The 21575-nt window shown below is 32.1% G+C and overlaps 2 protein-coding genes across 2 annotated transcripts; one reads left to right on the plus strand and one right to left on the minus strand.

The window, feature by feature from the left end:
* Positions 1-17: 17 nt before the first annotated feature.
* Positions 18-17547, minus strand: LOC130825923 (protein FAR1-RELATED SEQUENCE 5-like). The gene is made up of 11 exons (XM_057691378.1): positions 17523-17547; positions 17206-17269; positions 17067-17095; positions 3706-3795; positions 2844-2912; positions 2530-2789; positions 2284-2441; positions 1659-1998; positions 1588-1617; positions 761-993; positions 18-624 (listed from the first exon to the last, which is right to left on the minus strand). Exons 1-11 carry the CDS (start codon positions 17545-17547, stop codon positions 18-20), a joined length of 1905 nt encoding a protein of 634 aa, XP_057547361.1.
* On the plus strand, positions 17249-20768 carry LOC130826271 (receptor-like protein kinase HERK 1). Its single transcript, XM_057691871.1, has one exon. The coding sequence runs from the start codon at positions 18040-18042 to the stop codon at positions 20512-20514; it is 2475 nt and encodes an 824-aa protein (XP_057547854.1). The 5' UTR covers positions 17249-18039; the 3' UTR covers positions 20515-20768.
* The last annotated feature ends 807 nt before the right edge of the window (positions 20769-21575 follow it).

The raw sequence follows: 21575 nt of genomic DNA on the forward strand, positions 1-21575 counted from the left end.
GATCCTACTACGATACATTATATAATGTGCTTATTTGGTGTTATGAAACCAAACTCCCTTTTAGACGTTGAATGTTTTCTTTTTTTAAAGTGTCCTTTAATTCGTTTTCTCCTCCCCTTTGTCACTGATTTTTCAGGGTCAAGCACAGCATATTGTTCCGTAACACCATTTGTCTGTGACCAACATTGTTGCGCTGGGTTATCTTGCATTGTATGGTTTTTGACAGTTTCACTCGCCTTTGCATAGAGGTCCTCAACAATCTTTCGTGCACCTTCCTCGTTTTCTGTCTTAAGAACAAGATTGTAAAACTTAGGACCCATATCATGCCTCCACTGTAAGGTTATCGTCTTTAGCTTCCTTACACTGTCCTCTTCATCAAATGTTCTTGTAGTGTCGCTAAACATTCTCTCCCACACTTCCTTTTTATCATGTTTCGTCCAGCGAGTTAGTATATACTTCTCAAGAATCTTAGATACGGAATGATTATGTAATACTCTTAAGCAATGACAACACAACCAACCGCTTGCCTCAAAGTTCTTGCAATTGCAACTTACACTAATATCTCCTTGCAGATCAAGATAAGCAACCGTTTCAACATAAGATGAATCTTCATCTACCCAAACTCTGCAGTTTCACATTATGTTGGCTTTTAGTGTACCATAAATTGGCCTTATGTATGATATAAGTTGGCATTAAAATGCAAGAAGTTGGTATTTAAAATGCAAGAAGTTGGTATTTAGTATATAATCAAAAGCATTACCTATAGTTTTGTATCCCGTTAATTTGATTGACCTCACATATCGAACATACTATTGCTGTTTTAAACTCCTCTTCGAAATATCTAAACAAGCTTGCAGTGTAGATTTCGGATGCATGCTTTAACAAACCAGTTAGCCGTAAGTTAGAGGTTGGTCTTGTGCGAGAACAGTAAAACTCAGCTTCGATCTCTCGTTTCCTCCATTTTTCCACCGTTTTCTTAAATATCTTGTAAAACTGCAATAGACTGGTTTTTTTGTTGCATTTAATCCCAGTGCGTGGTTTGTCGATTCACTACATTGGGAAGATAAGATTCCAGCTGAGAAAAAGTCCCTACTCAACCCAGTACACCATTTATGTCTTATGTTGTACAATCGATCAAACCATTTGTAGAAGTCTTCATTTTCTTGTATTTTTATACGTGCTGACCGTGTTTTTCCAGCAATCTTCGAACTCAACCTCACTATTACAACCCATTAAGCACTTGTGGAAAGCATGCTTGAAGTCGCCATTTGACTATAAAGTTCTAAATCGTGCCACAACATTTTTAAGGAGGTGCCACAAATACTGTCTATACTTTAAACTTGAAAAAACCTATTCATTTCAACTCATATTAGTTTGTATAGATAATATCATAAATTGACATTAAAATAGAGTAATTTGGTATTTAGTATATAATATAATGGTAGTAAAATATAGTAAGTTGACATTAAAAGTATAGCCATCAGTTTTTTTTTTCTTTTAAAAAAAATTAGGCATTAAAATATAGTAAGATGTATTTAGTATACAAAATACTGGCATTTAAATGTAGAAAGGAATGTGCTAACATACATTTTCGATTGCCTTCGACATTGCAGCATCCTGATTTGTGAATATTGATGTTTATAATTGTCCTTTATTACTTTTTTGAAATAAGACAAGACCCACTTGAATGATTCAACCTTCTCGTCTACTATAAAAGCACAACCGAACATGACAGTGTTCCAATGAATATTTATCCCGATGATAGGACCACATATCAAATTGTATCGATTAGTCCGGTATGTTGTGTCAAAAATAACGACATCACCATATATTTTATAATCCTCTCTCATCATTCCATCACACGTAAAAAGTGCCGAAAGTTGTCCTTGTTCATTTAACCTTACCCGGTAAAAAAATTGGGGATCCTTCTCTCCGTCGCATATTAATTGATCGATTACACTTTGAGCATCTCCACACTCTATCGCTTTCATCCGTATCCTGTTATCATGGAGAAAAAAATGCACGTTAAAAATAATGCCAAATTATTTAAGTGTAATGCCCCCTTAATGTGATTATGAATCCATTTTACACATTCTTAATACCAACTTACATCATAATGCTAATTTACATCAATATAATATCAACTTGAATCTGATCTAAAGCCAATTTACAAAGTATACAATCCCAATTCGAATACGAATAATACCAACTTACATAACACACAGTCCCTCTTTATATTATACTAATGCCAAATTCTACAGGGTCTAATTCCATCACACATACCTGTTGACACAATTGATGTGATCATGTAGGGTGTGGCCCACAAATTCGTCACCTCCAGCATCCTTTAATAAATATCGATATGCTGTGGTAGGTTTGATGTTTGCATCCTCAAATGCTTTGATCGTTTCTATCTTGTCTAGAATGGAGATGTCGCCATTCTATCCTTGTCAATTCATGTGTGTGTAGTAGAGTAATATGTTGCTTCACGTAGTATAAGCCGCTCTCTCTGTCTAATTTTAGTCTGACTCTGGCTTCACAATCACTCCTTGTAATTGGAATTAGCTTGGGTTTCTTAGAAACTGCATTACCTTCCTCCGGAGCAACAGGTGCATGATATGTTTTTCCCTCACATGAGCACACTAAATACTTCTCCGTAATTATATTATTACTTGATCTTTGTGTCCACTTTTTCACGCTAAACCCAGTGACTCTTGCATGTGATACGTATAATTGTTCAAGATCTTCTAATTTTTCAGCAATGAGCCCTTCAAATGTCTCGTATATATCTACATTTGCAAGGTCACTTATCTGTCATCTTATTTGAAGTGGGTTAGCATAACCAATGTTCGTTGTAATATCATCATCTCCGTCATGGTTGATGACTTGTAGTTGCTTGTCAAAATTACATCCTGTCACAAATATATATAAGCACCAAATGCTAACTTATAAAAATCTAACGCTAATTTGAAAATATCTAATGCCAATTTATATACCATATAATACCAATTTAAATAGCTTTTAATGTCAATTTAACACTATCTAATGCCAATTTGAAAACTATTTAATGTCTATTTGAATACTATTTAATGCTAATTTGAAAACTATCTAATGCCAAGTTAAATAACATTTAATGCCAATTTGAATATTATCTAATACCAATTTAAAACTATCTAATGTCAATTTGAAACTATTCTTAATGCCAATTTATATAGCATTTAATGTCAATTTAACACTATCTAATGCCAATTTGAATACTATCTAATGTCAATTTAAAAACTATTTAATGTCAATTTGAATACTATCTAATGCCTATTTGAAACTATCCTTAATTCAAATTTAAATAGCATTTAATGTCAATTTAAAACTATCTAATACCAATTTGAAAACAATCTAATGCCAATTTGAAAACTATCTAATGCCAATTTAGGATAGCATTTAATGTCAAATTTAAAAATATCTAATGCCAATTTGAAAACTATTTAATGCTAATTTTGAATACTACCTAGTGCCAACTTGAAAACTATCTAACACCAATTTAGGATAGCATCTAATGCCAATTTAAAACTATTTAATGAAAAATCGTTAACTATCTAATGCCAATTTACAATGAGCAATTCCAAAACTGTAATGAATAATATCTAATACCAACTTGTAAGTATTAAATATCACCTTGAATAATATGTTATCAAATGCAAAACTAACCTTCGTGTTCACTAGTTTTATTTCCATTACCATGCTCGAACTGAATATGCTCATTATTTAATGGAACTACAAAAACAGCATTGGAAACATCTGATTTTTTATTTGATTATAACTTATTGAATTCGTGAAGGAAAATAGAACCAAACTTACTTATACTGTCTCTAAAAGACGAATCCCGTTAAGTCTGTGTTACGAAATCTTCGAATTCTTGCATGAACTCATCCATGTTGTTAAAGATGAAGAAAAACGAAATAGAGGGAGAATACCCATTTGAATCTAATATTTTTACTTTTGATGTATGAGAAATTAGAAAAGTTTTGTTAATGATTACATTACCTCAGTTTCCAATGAGTTTTGCAATCATGTCCTTGGAATATGTAAGGTTACCTTGGGGTATGTTTGGTTGCTGAGGCTGCCGATTTTTTTTTATTTTTGCTTTATATTAATTCCAAAAAGCTGATGGGCCTGGACTTGAGGGACCGTCTGTCAAGAGAGTTACCGATAGTATTATGTCGAAGAAATTGCAATAGTTTTTATTTTAAAGTTTCAATCTTTAACTTTGTTATTCCCCTGTGTTTAAGTAATATTTTTATTTGTCAACTTAGACAGTTCTATTTATTGTTTTCACAATTAGTCTTTTTATTTGATTTCATAATTTTGGTTATATATAACCCTTACGTTTACATATATGTTGGACAAAATTTTCCTTATATTTTTTGTAAAATTTCATTGGTTTACTTTTATGGTCTCTATATTTTCTCACTTATAATTAATAAACTAATATAATATATCCCACTTAAAATTAAGGAAAATGATATTTACAGTCCATGAGATTGTATATAAGAAAAAATCTTGTAATTTTTTATGTAATTTATTATTATTTTTGCTTTGAAAACATAAGATTCTTAATTATATCTTATTATTATTATTATACTATTAATTCTTTCTTGGGAAGTTTAAATAACTACAAAAAATATTAATTTGTTTCCAATTTCTATACTAGAATCCCTTGAAAATCTAAAATTACTAATACAAAATAAAACTTGTTAATTTTTATATATAGCCCTAAGAACTGTAAATATCATAATTCTAAAATCAAAAAAAAATAAAATATTTTCACCTACATCTACCTTATCATTACTCCAATCAAAGTAAAATACATCATTTATAATTGAACAAGTAAATTCATTCACACATGTTAATTTGTATGCCCATACTTTTGAACCATCTATTTTTGTACCAAAATGTGCATGAAGCACACCATGATAATGAATTAGGAGCATGGTCATGATTTCCTTTTTTAGCCAATCAAAGCATGAACGTTTTTTTATGGAGAAGTCATTGTGATGCCATCTTCATCAATTATTGGTTTTGGGAGGTAAAATTGTGTTGATATTATACTTATCATAATTGAATTTTAAATTTAGTTTTTTAAAAGCTTAAAATTTAGGTAGATCGATTTCATTCAAAAATTTTGAAATATCCTACTAAATATATTTTTAAGATCCACCAATTATATCACATTTTCACTTGTTTATAAATTAAAATAAAAATGGAATGAACATGCTCGATCATGGATATAACAAAGAAAGAGTTTAAGTACCTAGCTATATTCTAATAAATTAGGTATTAGCTCCAAAATCATCTAATATATCCATTATACTAAAATTCATCTTTGTACCTAATCAATTCATTGTCATTTTTTTAATATTATACATATGTTATACGATTTAATATATTAATTAATAAAATTTTATATTACTTAAATGACTCAGACCCTTATCTAAACAGACTCAATTTTAAATTTTTTACAGCATATTGTAATAGTTACGAATTACCCTTGTCAGTCACTCTTTCTTTTACATAGAAGTATTATATATGTATTGCAAACCCTACATTATGAATCACATAATATCACTATCATAATCAAGGCAAGATAACAATAATTTGCTGTTTGAAAATAGCATTTTTGAACAGCAAATTATAGGGAAAAAACTGTTATAATAATAAGACTTTATCACTTTAATTTGTTCATGAGTGGCTAAAACATCTCTTTTGCTTTAACTCAAGTGAGTCATTTTTTTAATAATCTTCTTTTTCAAATATCTTTTATTTTCTCCGTTTTTTTGAGTTTGCCCTATTTCACTCAAATATGTAAGAATTTTTTAAACAAGTAATAAAATATTTATTTACTTTTCTTTAAATTTATTTATATTATAAACTCTCTCTTTTTAATTTATATGGAATAAAAGATGATGACCAAACATGCAGCTTTAGTTTCCCATCATCCCATGAATCCTCTTTTCACAGATTTGCATTATCCCAACATGTCATTTGTCCTTTTTTATTTATTCATTTTTTAATTTTCCCTTTTAATTTCTTTTTCTTTTGTTGGGTACTCAATATTCATTTTTAGAAAAATATAAATATAAATATAATTGATTGGACTGACTACATTCTCCCATCTGAATGAACTGTTAAAAAGTCATGCAAGCATTTATTTCCACCCATCAGCAATTGCAGCTGCAGCAGAAGCTGCAACAGGTAGAATAAAATGGCGCTGTGTATCTTAATGGCACATGGAATGTAGGGAAATCATTCATCCAAATAGAATCTATGCTCAAGTCTGCGTAAATTAGGATTTAAAATGTTTTAATTAAAATAATATTAATATTGAAAATTCATCATTATTATTGTCTTCGTATCTAGTATCAGCTCACTCATAAGAAATTATTATAAGGGTCTGGAGAGGGAAGGAAGATGACAACTCATATCTATGAAGGAGGACTTAAAGTCAAAGGATTCCTCGGCTTGAGAAAATCCTTAAAAAAGAGGTTCCTACAACGAAAAGCACCGAGTGAAGCTGAATCCGTAAGCCCGCATGTAATATTGAAAAGTGTTGTATATTATATATAATATAACCCAAAAAAATAACAATTAAGTTAGTTCACTATATATATTATTTTATTTTTCAAACTCAAAAGTAAGTTAGAAAATCCCAATAAATAAAAAAAAAGTAATGAACTATTTCTGTAAATGGAGATCACTATGATAAAAGGACACTACACATGTAATAAATAATAAATATTGGGTTGACCCTGTACTAATTAATTTGCATTTAAAGCTCCATATGTATGAGTGTTCATCCCCTAGTTATTGGTGCAGTATCTTGTAGGAGAAGGATGATGCATTATAACTTCAACATTTAAAATTTTAGAATATTAATGTAAAAAAGAATGAGAGAATAATTGAGTAGTTCTGAGGAACCTAAACTCCAAACATCTCATGTAGTCATGTACTTGGTACGTTATTTGTTAACGGGTCTTTCTTGAAATGATATTCAACATGACATGTATGGACTTCAATTCACTTGCTAATTAATGGTTTCTATTTACTATCTCTTTGCATCTGTCATTTAAACATCTCTTTCCTTTGGTTTGCTTTGCTATTGACATTGTAAATATGGACTCATGTATCAATAATGTTCAAATATTATAATTTTCTATGTTGCATTTTCATTTATAGTCTAAGGGCTTTGTGTGAAAAGTTGTGATATAGTATATAAAATATATAGGGGCTATAACTATCGGTTTAAGCTTTAATTTGAGTTAGTTTATTGATATGATATCAGAGCAAACGTAATAAATACGTAATAAGTTTAAATCTCATACACCTTTCATTTCAAGTGGAATATTTAACACTAGGTTTTATGAGGATCTGTGTCATTCATACTTCTAACTAAAAGAGCTCTTGTATAAAAAAATATATTAGAGCAATCTTAAGGATTCAAGTATCAATTTAAGTTTTTGATTAAGTTAGTTCCTTACCGGATGATAAGTAGTTAAACTAACATAGATAGTTGTAGGGATGGTATTCTAAGATTAAAGTTACATTTCACTACTATGGACAAATTTTGTTTTTGGAACTCTTCAATTTATCTCTCGATTTTATGAAATTATTTAAAATAGACAAGATTGAAATACATGAACTTGAACTTACATTTGCCCTTGTTTGGTAAGAGATTTATAGTAGTCTTAATGAGATTGTTGTGATTTGATTGAATAAGATTAAACTCATGTTTATAAACAAGACATAATCAAAAACTTAATTTTTTCTATGATGTAAGATATATGTAAACCCTACTTTCACTAATCAATCGTAAGGAACATATGGTATTAAATAAATACGCCACATATTTTAGGTCTTTAATTTTGGAATAGTAAACCCTACTTTCACTAATCAATCTACTCGATTGTTATTAGTGCTTAGATCTACTATGCTTTCTTCAAACCTGAGAGTAAGAGATTTTTAATCGGTCATCAGGTTAATTGTGGGTCATGTATTTCCGATCAATTTAAAATTAAATCTTGTATTTATATTGATTTTGACCTAATTTTAAATTTATATTTAAAGTCAGATTAATGTCAAATAATTATCAAATTTTCGAACCAGTTTTAAATGTCTAGACTTACATAGCATGGAGAAGACATTATAAATAATGAATGTATATGAATGTTATTAAGTTATTATTACAATCACTCCTAGCTATATAATCATGAGTTGTATGACTATCTAACTTTACCCATCTAAACATCTCTTTTTAAAAGTCATTTGAGGAAAGTTTTCAATGATAAATATTATTTCAATTCTCTTTTGTACGTTTATTGAACAAGGGTTTTAAAAGGTAATTAAACTAAGATAAAAAAAAAATTCAAATTTTTACAATAAATTTAGAGAGAAAAAACTTTTAGCCTAGTTATAATATCTTTAATTTCTCTTATCATCGTAATACTTTTCACAAATTCTCATATGAGACGGTCTTAAGGTAAGACCATTTTAATTGATTTGATCCAATATACATTTATTTTTAAGTGGTGACTTTTTATAGTTTTAAAGTTACACTTATAACCTTAAAGTGATCACTTATAATTTTTAAGTGATCACTTAGAGGAATAGGCTTACTTGTATAGACTCGTTTCATGGTAAGACGGTCTCATATAAGACGGGCCGAATAGTTTTTGGTCCAGCTAGACAAAAAAACTAATTACTCCACTATGTGTATTTTTAATACGCTCCACCTATTTTAAGTTTTTTTTTTAAAACAAATGCATACATAAAATTAAAGAAGAGCCAAGGTATAAATAATATATTTCTAGCTGTTGCAAACCAAACAAGGAAAAACAAATGTTCAATTATATTTTTAAAAATAAATTTTAACAAATTATATAAAAAAATATTTTCTATCAAATCAAATACCATTAACAAATTTTCAAAAGAAACGGTCTCATAGTCACATCATTTATATTGGGTTGACCTAATCTATTTATACTGTCTTAGAGTGATTACTTATTATTTTAAAGTAATCACTTATACTTTTAAAGTGTTTTATAATCTTAAAGTGATAACTTATAACCTGAAATTGATTATTTACAATCTTAAAGTAATTATTTAAAACCAAAAAGAATTGGTATTAAATTTATGTTGAAATTCAAAGTAAAATTTACAAGTGTAATTAATTAGCTAGGAAACGGCATACCATACAATCTATTAATTTTACTATATAATAGCAAAAAAAAGTTTGATTGTGAGCATGTCATTTGTCTTTTTTTTCATTGGGTAGTATTAATGAAATTTGACTGATTTGCATTTTTTACACTTACCATATTTACAAATTTATATTTTCGAAAAAACTCATACATTAATGGATGTAATAAACCACAATTATTCCAATTACACATTTGTATATAAATGCACTGTTTAGAAAATTATAATGGGAAATATTTAATGTACTTTGTAGAACATTATATATCGTCTGATAAAATTCTAGAATTACACTGCGTAGAAAATTATACTATGAAATAAATTACATTTATCCCAGTGTAATTGAAATTACACAATTTAGAAAATTATACTGCAAAATTACACTGTGTATAAAATTATACATTAATTTAGGAAATTACTTGAAGTACATAATAGCTCCTTTTTCCATCAGTTGTTATTTAAAACTAAAATGACATAAAATTAAATTAATTGATCATTAAAATTAGTCATTTATATTATTAGACCATAATTACAATTTTGAATTTTAGAAAAAATGTGAAGTATGGTTTGCAATCTAAAATTTCATTAAAATATTAACGTATTTAAAGATCCATACATTGTACGGGTTTCTATCCTAGTTTCATATAAAAAAACTATCCGTATTAATTAATTAATAAAATTAACTTTAATTCACCGAAAAATAAATATCATAAATTGTTGTGTGAGACGGTCTCACCGTAAGACGTTTTTTTATACATGAGCTCAATAACCTAACTAATACAATTATTAATATATAAGCTCTTTGTTTTGAGGTTGTCTCACTGAGACATGGTCTCTCATAAAAATAGCACATCAATATTCAAACAAAAACTTTAAAATATAATTAATTTCGAACTGACAATTAATGACGTGTATAGAAACGGAATGTTTAATGGATACACAATTCAGGCCCAAGCAATATAATCAACGTGAGGGTTTCTGGAAAATTTGAAATAGATAAGATTAATTATAAAAAAAACATAAAATAAGAGCAAAATCAACTTATTTCCAAATATAAGCGCCTAGTGCTCAGGTTTGGTGCTATTCGCAGTTAGTAAATACGAACAGAGGCAAACTGGTCAAAAAAAGTCAACCAAGTACGAACAGAGGTAAAGCTGATCAAATAGGGTCAACACCCTATTCGCAATTAGTAACTGCGAACAGGAGGTTGACCCTGTTTGACCAGGCTCCTCTGTTTGCACTTAGAAAGAAGTTGTTGCATTTAGGGACATACATGTTCGTACTTACTAATTGCGAACAAGTGATTTGGTCAAAAAAAGTCGACAGCCCTGTTAGCATTTAGTAAATGTGAACAACTTCTTTGGTTTTTTTAGAATCAAACCACTTGTTGGCAGTTAGTAAGTGCGAACAGACCCATACCTCGGGTTTGGGATTTAGGCGTTTACATTTAAAAATAAGTTGATTTTGCTCTTATTTAGTGTTTTTTTTAATTAATCTTATTCATTCAAATTTTCTTATATTTGGGCTCATATCGAGAAATAGTGTGCGCGTCACACAACAACTGAAGCCCAAATATATAGTCCATTTAGAGTTTCAGTTTCACTTACTGCAAGGCCCATAGGCTTTGTAAATGAAACCAAGTCCAAATTTAAAATTACTACTTTCTCTATGCATTTGGGTTTACACCATAAAGTTTAAATATGTGAAAATTTTTAATTTTATGATGCAACTCAAAAGGACTCAGATGGATAATAACCTTATTGAATGTAAAGAAATACATATATTGAATGTAATTCATTAGACTCATTCATGGCTTTTTATTGTAATTCAAAATTTATTGGAGTATATTAAGGTGGATGTGTGGATACGTCAAGATTAAACAAATGTTAAGAGAAATGCTATAGGTTGCGTCAATTTTTGTAAACATGCGTGAAAGTAGACTCAAATATTTGGATAGGCAAAGGAAAATCACAGACGCGCCTATAATTAGGGTTGAAAACATCATAATTGATGGAAAGAGTAGTCGTTATCTTGTCTTTTTTTATCTTGTTTTTTTTATCTTGTCTTTGTTTCATAAGCAGGTCCTTAATGAGTCAAAGAAATTATTGGTCGCAATTTTCTTTGATAAAGTTATAGTTTATCTTCTTCTATTCCTTCTCAAAATATTAATTATAACAGTTATGAACGAGATATACTGAGTATTATAATTATGAAGAAGATGATATTAGCAAATTGCAAGCTAAAATTCATACAACGAATCAATGTAAATTGTAAATTATGTAACACTGCCTACACCTTATGTTAATTCTAGCACATATATTCCAATTTTAACTTACATATATTAAATTGAATACCTCAAACTAGGAACTATTGATCATTGCATGAGTGCTTAATAAGCTTATATTAATTAGTAAATCACAAATTTTTGCGAATTCTTTGAGAGACCATCTCTAATTAGGCTAATCTATTATATATTTTTTTAAAATATTATAAGTATGCATTAAAAATAATGTTAGTAGACATTTAAGACATTAAAAATAGACATAAGGATACGGTAAGTAAACATTAAGAATAATATAAGTAGGTATTAAAAATAAAGTAAATAGAAATTAATCTTTAATGAGTTGGGTTTGAGATACGTCTCTCAAAAAGATAGACTTTCAAAAGACTAACCGTTAATAAATTAGATTATAATCTAGGCAAAACCGAATTATTTTGATCATATTAGGTTAGATTCATTCATTCATGTTTAAAAAATTCGAAAGCCATCAAGCCAATCATCCTAAAGAAAATGGCTTTCGTCATTCTCTACACAATTGTCAAGTTAAAAATTGAAATGTTATTCAATATTATTTCCTTCTCCATATCTTCACATGCGACAATTTAAACCAATTTATTTTATTTACATTTATTATTTCAAGCTAGCTCTAGCGTGAGTCTTGCTACAACCTACTAGTGAAATATAAATTGCACCAAATTATTATATTTAATTATTTCTTTGACAGACCTTAGAAGCATAATATAATGATAATCACATTGAGTGAAGTGTAATCCTAAATACTACTTCCCCTACGCGTTTCAAAATTATTAGATAACTTCAAAATTCAATTTGAATGTTAGGATGTCCGATTTGAAATTCCAGTTTAAATTTAGATGTTAGATTCGAGAAATTTGGATATTTAAATATCTGACTTAATTTAAATAGTTAGATATAAAATATCCGCACATTTTAAGTGAATGATATCCCATATTAATAAACATAAAATTAATTTTTTAAAACCATTATTTTGACCAAATTTAAATGTCAGATATTGGATAATGGATTCAAAATTTTTCAACATTTCCTTAGGGGCATCTAGGCATGGCCACGGGGCGGGTTACCCGGAACCGAACCGGTCCCGAACCGCTTGGAACCGGATCCGGAACCGGAACCGTTTGCGACAGGTTCCGAACCGCCGCGAAACCGTGAAACCGCCGGAAAAAAATTGCCGGAACCGTGAAACCGCCGGAAAAAACCGTCGTGAACTGGGTAAAAAAACCCGCGGTTTGGAACCGGAACCGGTTCTGGAACCGGAACCGGAACCGGTCCGGTTGAACCGGCTCAACGGTTCCATGGAACCGGTTCTGGAACCGGAACCGGAACCGGTCCGGTTGAACCGGCCCACCGGTTCCATGGAACCGGTTCGCCAAAACTAGCCGTTTGTTACCGTTTTATAGCCGTTGCACTTTACTCTATATATACTCATCACTTTCAATCATTTTCATTCACAACTCATCTCTTCTCCTACTCTCTCTACTTACTCTCTCTACTTAATTCTTTAATTACGCAATTATTATCAATCATGTCTTCATTTTTGAAAAAAGCCACAAAAAAAGTTACTAAAGTGGCAAAATCATTAGGAGGTTCCAGTTCCTCCAAAAGAAATGCCACTTCTACTCCGTCGGTATCAACAACACCCTCCATTAGTAATTATAATTATGAACATAATTATCCGGAAGGGTACGACCCGGAGTTACATAATTATGCAGAAGAAGTGGAAAGAGATATACAAATTGATGAAGAAGAAGAACAAGAAGAGGAACCAACGACCCCAATTGGGATACATATATCTCGACAGTCATCAACAAGATCACATGAAGAACAAGGAGAACAACAACAACAAAGACAAGCTCGTGGTAAACGAGTCAATTTCCAAACTATCGGTTAGTTTTATAATATTATTCTTCAAATTAATTAAACTCATGCAGCAAGCGGCAGCGGGACCACAAGTGGAAGCCGACAGACACAATGGGACATTCCCAACACAGGTATGCCTTTTAGATACAATCGTAATGACATGATTGATGAATTTTCTAGGTATGTAACTTGTGATGAATTGCCTTTTAACCACGGTGAAAGTAGGGCATACGAGCGTCTCAATAGAAAAACTTTGCAACCACAATATAGAGCAATCCCTAGGAGCACTCTTAAAAGACGCACAATTAAATTATACGAATCAATGCGCTATGAATTAGTTGAAATGTTTAAATCGTTTAATGGTAGGGTTAGCATAACAACTGACATTTGGTCTGCTTCCCCACATTTAGAACCTTATATGTGTGTAACAGCACACTGGATAGATCGAAATTGGATTATGCAAAAAAGAATAATTGCTTTTGAGACAATGCCAGAAAGACATACCGGTGAAAACATAAAATATAGATTAGTAGAGATATGTAGAGAATGGAACTTATTAGATAAAATATTTTGTTGTTCAACTGATAATGCGACCGCGAACATTAAATGTATAGAACTTTTGTTTAACGAACTTGCCTTTAGTTTAATCCTTGGGGGTAGCTTATTACACATACGTTGTTGTGCGCATATAATTAACTTATCTTGCCAAGCAGGCATAAAACAATTAAGTGATTTATTAGAACCAATTAGGGATATAGTGAAATGGCTTAGGATCGGAAAGATAAAAAGACGATATAAACAATTATGTGACCAATACCAACTTAAAAAAGTGTATTGGTCATTAGATACTCCTACACGTTGGGGCTCAACCAACGATTTATTAAGAAAGGCGATTGCTTATCGCCCAGTAATAACACAACTATATAGTGAGTGTACAGATAGTTTCATAGCTGATGACACTTGGGAATTAGCAATAGGTGTACATAACATATTAGAAGCGTATGACCACGCGACTAAGATTTTTTCTTATGTTTATGAACCGAACGTTCACTTAGTAATAAGTGAATGTATTACTATTTTTTATCATCTACTTAAACATACACATGAATATACTAACCCACAATTAAGGCCGATTCTTGCAGATATGATGGAAAAATGGAAATCAAATTTTACCGATTTTCCTTATATTTATGGAATCGCAACCATTTTGGACCCACGTTTTAAAACTGAGGTCCTAACTAAAGTAATAGGATTTTATTATCACTCGTTAGATCGCCCGTCTTCTGATGTACAATATTATGTAGGAACATGTAAAAAATATTTAGCTGAACTCTATGATTTTTACGCTAGTGTATATAACCCGAAACGCGATATGTCTAGGCGTGCTAGCGTTTCGGCTCGTCCCACTTTCTATAATTCAGTAATAGCTAACATAATGACTCAAGATGATAGTTTTGTAGGATCTTCTTCTTCCTCGACCACATATTTAGAACTAGATAGTTATCTTAAACACCACTTTGAAATAGACCCAAGTGTCTATAATATTTTGGAGTGGTGGAAAGAAAAATCTTTTAAATTTCCCATTTTATCGAGAATTGCAAAGGATATCCTTGCAATTCCCGCGTCAACTATTGCGTCGGAGTCTGCTTTTAGTGCAGGTAGAAGAGTTTTGGACGAAAAGCGATCTCGTCTTGCTCCACATAGTATTCAAATATGTGTTTGCAAGAAAGATTGGGATCAAGCGGAGATTCGAACACAAGGACTAAGGAACGATGATGATCAAGACGACGATGATGATCCATGGATGATGATGGATACAACTTCATCATCGTCAGGAGGAGAGTCAGCGGAAGCATCTAATCAACCACATGATGATGACGAAGACGAATAGGATCAATCCGACAAGCGACAACGATGAATCAACACTCAACAACTATAAATAAAAGGTATGACAAAGAACTACGTGGGCTTTGATTCCTTCGGGATACGTAGGCAGCTTAGTATTCATTTGGGTACTAGGTTCAAGTCCATTTTCTCCCTCTTTTTTTATTAATCATCTTTATCGACATTATCATTGATTCGTTTCTTATTAATTTATTTTTTTCCATTCTTTTTAGTAAATATTTCAATAACGATGACAACTTGACATGCAATGAATTTCGCTAATAATCAAGTAATCATCAAAGGTACGTCCGCGATATTATAGTATTTTTTTATTATACAAAAATTTAAAGAAAAAATTAAAATGGAACCGATGGTCCGACCCGCCCGTCCCGTGAGTTGGAACCGCCGGAACCGCCTCATGAACCGCCAAGGAACCGTTTGGAACTGCCCGGAACCGGAACCGGAACCGGAACCGTTCGCGACAGGTTCCAAATGGAACCGGAACCGGGTGGAACCGGAACCGGATGAAACCGGAACGGAACCGGACTAACCCGGACCGTGGCCATGCCTAGGGGCATCTTATATAAGATATTTCGGATATCCGAATTGAATCGACATAGAATGAAATTTATAATATTCGAATATCGAATATCCAACTTTGTCACCCACTCCCTTTATTCACCACTATTGTTACATTTGAATTTTTGTATAATTTTTAAGTGTAAATTCAAGTCTTAATATCTATAATATCCTTTATAAATAATTAAAAAATTTATACTCCAAAAAAATTTGTACATAAATTTTTTTTGATAAAATCTCACATTAGCATATCCATAGAAAATTATACTTTAATTTTTTTCTCACTAATACAAACATAACCAACCCTATGAATGCATGATATATAGTAATGCAATATATAATAATGCTGTAACTCTATAGCTTGGGCCTTATTGCCACAGAAATATCTTTACTGGCCATTACCTGGACATGACCATATCTTTCTATATTATATATTCTAATTATAATATACAGAGTGTATAGATCAGACCAAGTCAACTTCATAAAATTTGAGCTTAACAATTTAATTACTTGAGAGTAATTGTATTAGTCATAAGACTGAATATCATATTGCTTAAATTATTATATATAAATATAAATTATTATAAAACAATATTAAGTATAAACATTTCATGTTGAACAAGGTAGTCTTTTTGTTTCTGATATAATAGGTAAAGAGGATATGGAACAATACAACTAATAGAAAAAAATAAAGTATTTGTTTTGTTTTGTTTTGTGATCAAGGATAGATCTAGTATATAGCACCAAGTAGCACAAGTCATTGAGAAGAGAAAAAAAAAATATCATCCATTAATTTTGATTTAGCAGCAATCAGGAACTAAATAAAATGACAATCTAACTGTTTAAAATAAGATTTTTGTTATACTCAGTTAATTAAGTTGCAATAATATCTTAAATCACTTAGAAAAACAAATATTCCTATTCTTGGCAGTCATATAAGCGGCACAAGGCATACTGACATGTGGGTGGCACGTGTATGACTTGCTTATGCATAACCCAAATCTTATAACTTATGTCGATTCAGCCATTTTATAATCAATTTTAAAAGAAAATATATAATTAATATTGTGGTCTTTAATATATAATAATTTATATTGTGACTAACAGTATGGCTTATGTGCTCGTGTCATGTCATAAGCTATTGTTTGTCAGTGACCGTAAAATACTAAATTGCACTTACCTTGACAGTTAACACCAGCTATAAAACAACTGACCAACACAACACAGATTTCATATTTATTAACAATCATTATGCTAGCTTGGATTTTACTAATTAGTTTGATCAATGTAGATTTGACTATTTGAGACCCAACAAGAACCAAGAAGCAATTAAGTTCAAAACTTCAAGCCATGGAAAAAGCTGACGGTTATTCCACTGATCATCTGACGGCGATTGACGTTTGAACGGTTAAACCCTTAACAGCCGTGACCTCTTCTATTCCACCTCACTACTCCTTGACTTTGTCTGGATCTTGTCATTAATACTATCTAATATTTTTATTTCAATCATCAATCTTGACCTTTTTTGTCTTTCTTGATAAAACTGTTATTCTTTTGTTTTCTTTTATGTCACTTTCTAAGTTTAGTTGTCAATCATTCCTTCTTCTCTGTATTTTGCTAGAATACTCTTAATTACCTGCATTTTTCTTAATTTCCCACATTTTTTTGTAGCAGGAAAGTGTTCATATGCTTCAATTCCATGCCTTTCAACTCATTTCATGTTTTGATCCAGTAAGATGCTATCTTTTCGAATTCTTATGAAGTTTCCATTAATGGGTATATAATTTCTTCAGCTTCTTGCTTTACAGTTATCTTACTTTCTATTTTTAGCATGTCATAACATCCAAAATAGTTCATTTATGTTGTATTTTAGCCTTTTCACCCATCAATTTTGCTGGGTTTTTTGTTTGATTTCCTGGGTTTTTGTTGAATTGGGTATAATATCCTTCAAACCCTGAAATTTTTTCAGTTTATGACCTCAAATTTCCCTTTACTTAACACATATCTTGTTAGTTGTTACTCATCCTAGGTTTTTCTTCAATGCCCTAAATTGTACTGATTGAATTTTTGATCTGTTTGTCTTCAGTCAACCAATCTGAGAACCCATCTCCTTTTCTTTTTTAGTTAGTTCTTCCATCTTCTTATAATCTATAATGGTTCCCAAACTTGCTATATTGGTTTTCTGTATGTTGTTTATTGCTTACTATTTAAAGAAAGGTAGTGCTGCACCAACTAATTACCTTATAGACTGTGGATCCCCTCAGAATAAGACTATCGGTAATCGAATTTTCATGGCAGATCGATACTCATCGAAATTTCTGTCTACCCCACGAAAAATATTGGGGAGTACTTCTGGTAGCCATGTTTCCTCCAATTTGCCAATTTATCAAACTGCTAGAATTTTCACTGGATTATCAAAGTTTACATTACCCATCACTCATTTAGGAAGATACTTCATTCGCCTTTATTTCTTCCCGTTTGATCATGGAACATATAGAATGAACACAGCTAGATTTAGTGTTTCTGCTCAAGAATTTGTGCTCCTTAGTGATTATACTCCACCTAGGTCTCATACATTGAAAGAATACTCGGTGAATGTGACATCGAACACCCTGGTTGTTACTTTCACCCCCTTGGAGAACTCATTTGCATTTGTTAATGCTATAGAAGTTGTTTCGGTCCCAGATTCTCTGATCGTAGATGATGCCAATTTGGTTCGTCCGGCTGAGAAATACACTGGTCTAGCGAGACAGACACTCGAGACAGTCACCCGGGTTAATATGGGAGGTCCATATGTCGGTTTTAATAATGATACTCTTTGGCGAACATGGGTTACTGATGATGGTTTTTTGTTGAATGATGCTTCTGGTGAAGAAGTGAGTAACATCGGAGCTGTCAAGTATGCTGGGGGCCTTGCGACAAAGTTTAGTGCTCCGCGTAGTGTCTATGGAACGGCCAGAGAGATGAATTCCGCAAGTGACCCTACGGCTAACTTCAATGTCACATGGGAATTCAAGGTGGATATCGGGTTTCAGTATTTAGTCCGTTTTCACTTTTGTGATATAGTTAGTACTTCCTTGAACGAGCTGTATTTCAACGTTTATATCGACTCCTGGTTTGTCCGTCAAGACACCGATCTTAGTACTTTAACTGGCGGTGCTTTGGCCACCGCTGTCTTTATTGACGCTGTCACACCATTTGCAACTAGCAACAAGCTTCGGATAGGTATTGGGCCGTCTAATATAGGTGGGGTGTACCCAAATGCTATCTTGAATGGTTTGGAGATAATGAAACTCAATAATTCTAAGTCAAGCCTTAGTGGGAATCGTTTAGTGCCTTTATCTTCGGAGAGGAGCTCAAAAGTTCAGGTTGGACTGATAGTTGGTGTCGCTGTTGGAGGTGTTTGTGTCATTGCATTGGTAGTAATCATTTTCGTCTTGTGTAAAAGAAGGAAACATACACGTCGAAGCGATTCGAAATCCTGGATTCCTGTGTCCGTTGGTGGAGGGACTTCCCACTCGATGGGAAGTAAATACTCTAGTGCCACCGGTAGCGTTGATTACAACTTGAGTTATCGTATTCCTTTTGCATCGGTTCAAGAAGCAACTAAGAACTTCGATGAAAGTTTAGTTATTGGAATCGGTGGTTTTGGAAAAGTGTACAAAGGTATCTTGGGCGATGGCACAAAAGTTGCTGTCAAGAGGGGGAATCCTCGTTCCCAACAAGGCTTTGCGGAGTTCAGAACTGAAATCGAAATGCTGTCACAATTTCGGCATAGACACTTGGTTTCGTTGATTGGATATTGCGACGAAAGAAATGAGATGATTTTGATTTACGAGTATATGGAAAACGGGACACTTAAAAGTCTTCTATATGGATCAGGCCTTCCGAGCTTGAGTTGGAAACAAAGGCTCGAGATATGCATCGGGGCAGCTAGGGGACTCCACTACCTTCACACCGGCTATGCAAAAGCTGTAATCCATCGTGATGTAAAATCTGCTAACATTTTACTCGACGAAAACTTCATGGCAAAAGTCGCTGATTTTGGGCTGTCAAAAGCAGGACCGGAAATCGATCAAACCCATGTCAGTACAGCCGTCAAAGGTAGTTTCGGATACCTTGATCCCGAATATTTCAGGAGGCAACAACTTACCGAAAAATCAGACGTGTACTCATTTGGGGTGGTCCTTTTCGAAGTGCTTTGTGCAAGGCCGGTTATAGACCCGACCCTTCCTAGGGAGAGGGTGAATCTAGCCGAATGGGCAATGCAATGGCACAAGAAAGGGAAACTAGATCAAGTCATAGACCCGAGTCTTGCGGGGAAAATAAAACTCGAGTCGCTCAGAAAGTTTGGAGAAACAGCAGAGAAGTGTTTGGCTGATTTTGGTGTCGATAGGCCTACAATGGGAGACGTTTTATGGAACTTGGAGTACACTCTTCAACTTCAGGAAGCGGTTATTCTAGACGATCCTGAAGATAACAGCACGAAACTGATCGGTGCTTTATCTCCTCAAGTCCATAATTTCAGCGAGAATGATAACAGTGTTAGTTCTGTGCAACCAGGAATGAGTACTGACGATGATCATTCTGGTGTATTCTCGCAGATATTACACACCGAGGGTCGTTGAAGAAGCATCCTGCAGTCGAGATATTTTCGATGTCATCAAAGAATGTGCTCGTTTCTCGCGTCTACATATTGATAGAAAACAAGTAGGATTAAGGGTTCTGTTTTTGTTTACTCATCATGCCTCCAATGATCTTTTTTGTTTGTGCTTAGTTTTGTATACTCTGAAGTATTATATGTGTTCTTGTAGGAAAATGATGTGCACTAATTGTATTGTTCATGATGATTATAAAGCATGCCTGGTTAGGCTTATGAGTAGTGATTGTTCTTTTTCTGTCATGTTTTTTCTGAAATTGTAAGGTAGGCATACAAAGAGTATGCTCCCTTAGCTTAAGAATGAACTTAACTTGTTGGGTATTTTTTACTTATCTCCTTAGTAATTTATAATACAATACAAAATCTCGCAGTTGGTATAAAAATATACATAAAAAAATTAAACGGAGATTATACATAGTAGTATTAAGGTTTCGCGAAATGATATTATAGTTTTTTTTTTTTTTTTTTTTTTACCACATGGTAACAATAATAAGTTATCAGAATTTTCTACACTATAGCAAATTCCGTTAAAATTAACATTTTCCGTTAGGAGTTTGTTAATATTTTTTAAATGATTAAAATTTCTTTTTAAGTTTCTATTTTATAACTAAAAAAAAAATTCTCAATACATTTCAATACTTTGCCCTCAACAACTACATTAACCGCTAAATTAAAGCAATTCTCATCAAACTTGATATTGGTTAATTTAACAATATACTTGTAGTTAGAGATAGCAAAATGAGCAGGGTAGATGTGGTTTGCTCTCCCTTATATGTATATTTATACCCATACTCATATCCATATCCACTTAAAAGTTACATACACTCACCATATACCTACTACTTATAATTGGTAAAATTTTCATACCCACGTCCTAGCCTCTTACATCTCTACCGCTATACCCACCTTATATCCGTCTGACATCTTTACAAATTTAATTGTATATCGTATTTTGTATACACTACACAATGTAATAAATTAAAATTAATATCTTTAATTTTTTTTCAATATTTTTTTATAAAATATACA

Source organism: Amaranthus tricolor, chromosome 10 (assembly GCF_026212465.1).
Source record: "Amaranthus tricolor cultivar Red isolate AtriRed21 chromosome 10, ASM2621246v1, whole genome shotgun sequence".
Taxonomy (NCBI): domain Eukaryota; kingdom Viridiplantae; phylum Streptophyta; class Magnoliopsida; order Caryophyllales; family Amaranthaceae; genus Amaranthus; species Amaranthus tricolor.

Excerpts from the sequence above, each read along its gene's own strand:
- LOC130825923 (XM_057691378.1), bottom strand. The coding sequence starts at position 17,547 with ATGTGGGAAATTAAGAAAAATGCAG. Across the intron at positions 1,618-1,658 it reads TCTTGTCTTATTTCAAAAAA|GATGCTGCAATGTCGAAGGC; the intron begins GTAATAAAGGAC and ends TTCACAAATCAG. Across the intron at positions 625-760 it reads AACGGGATACAAAACTATAG|AGTTTGGGTAGATGAAGATT; the intron begins GTAATGCTTTTG and ends GTGAAACTGCAG.
- LOC130826271 (XM_057691871.1), top strand. The coding sequence starts at position 18,040 with ATGGTTCCCAAACTTGCTATATTGGTTTTCTGTATGTTGTTTATTGCT.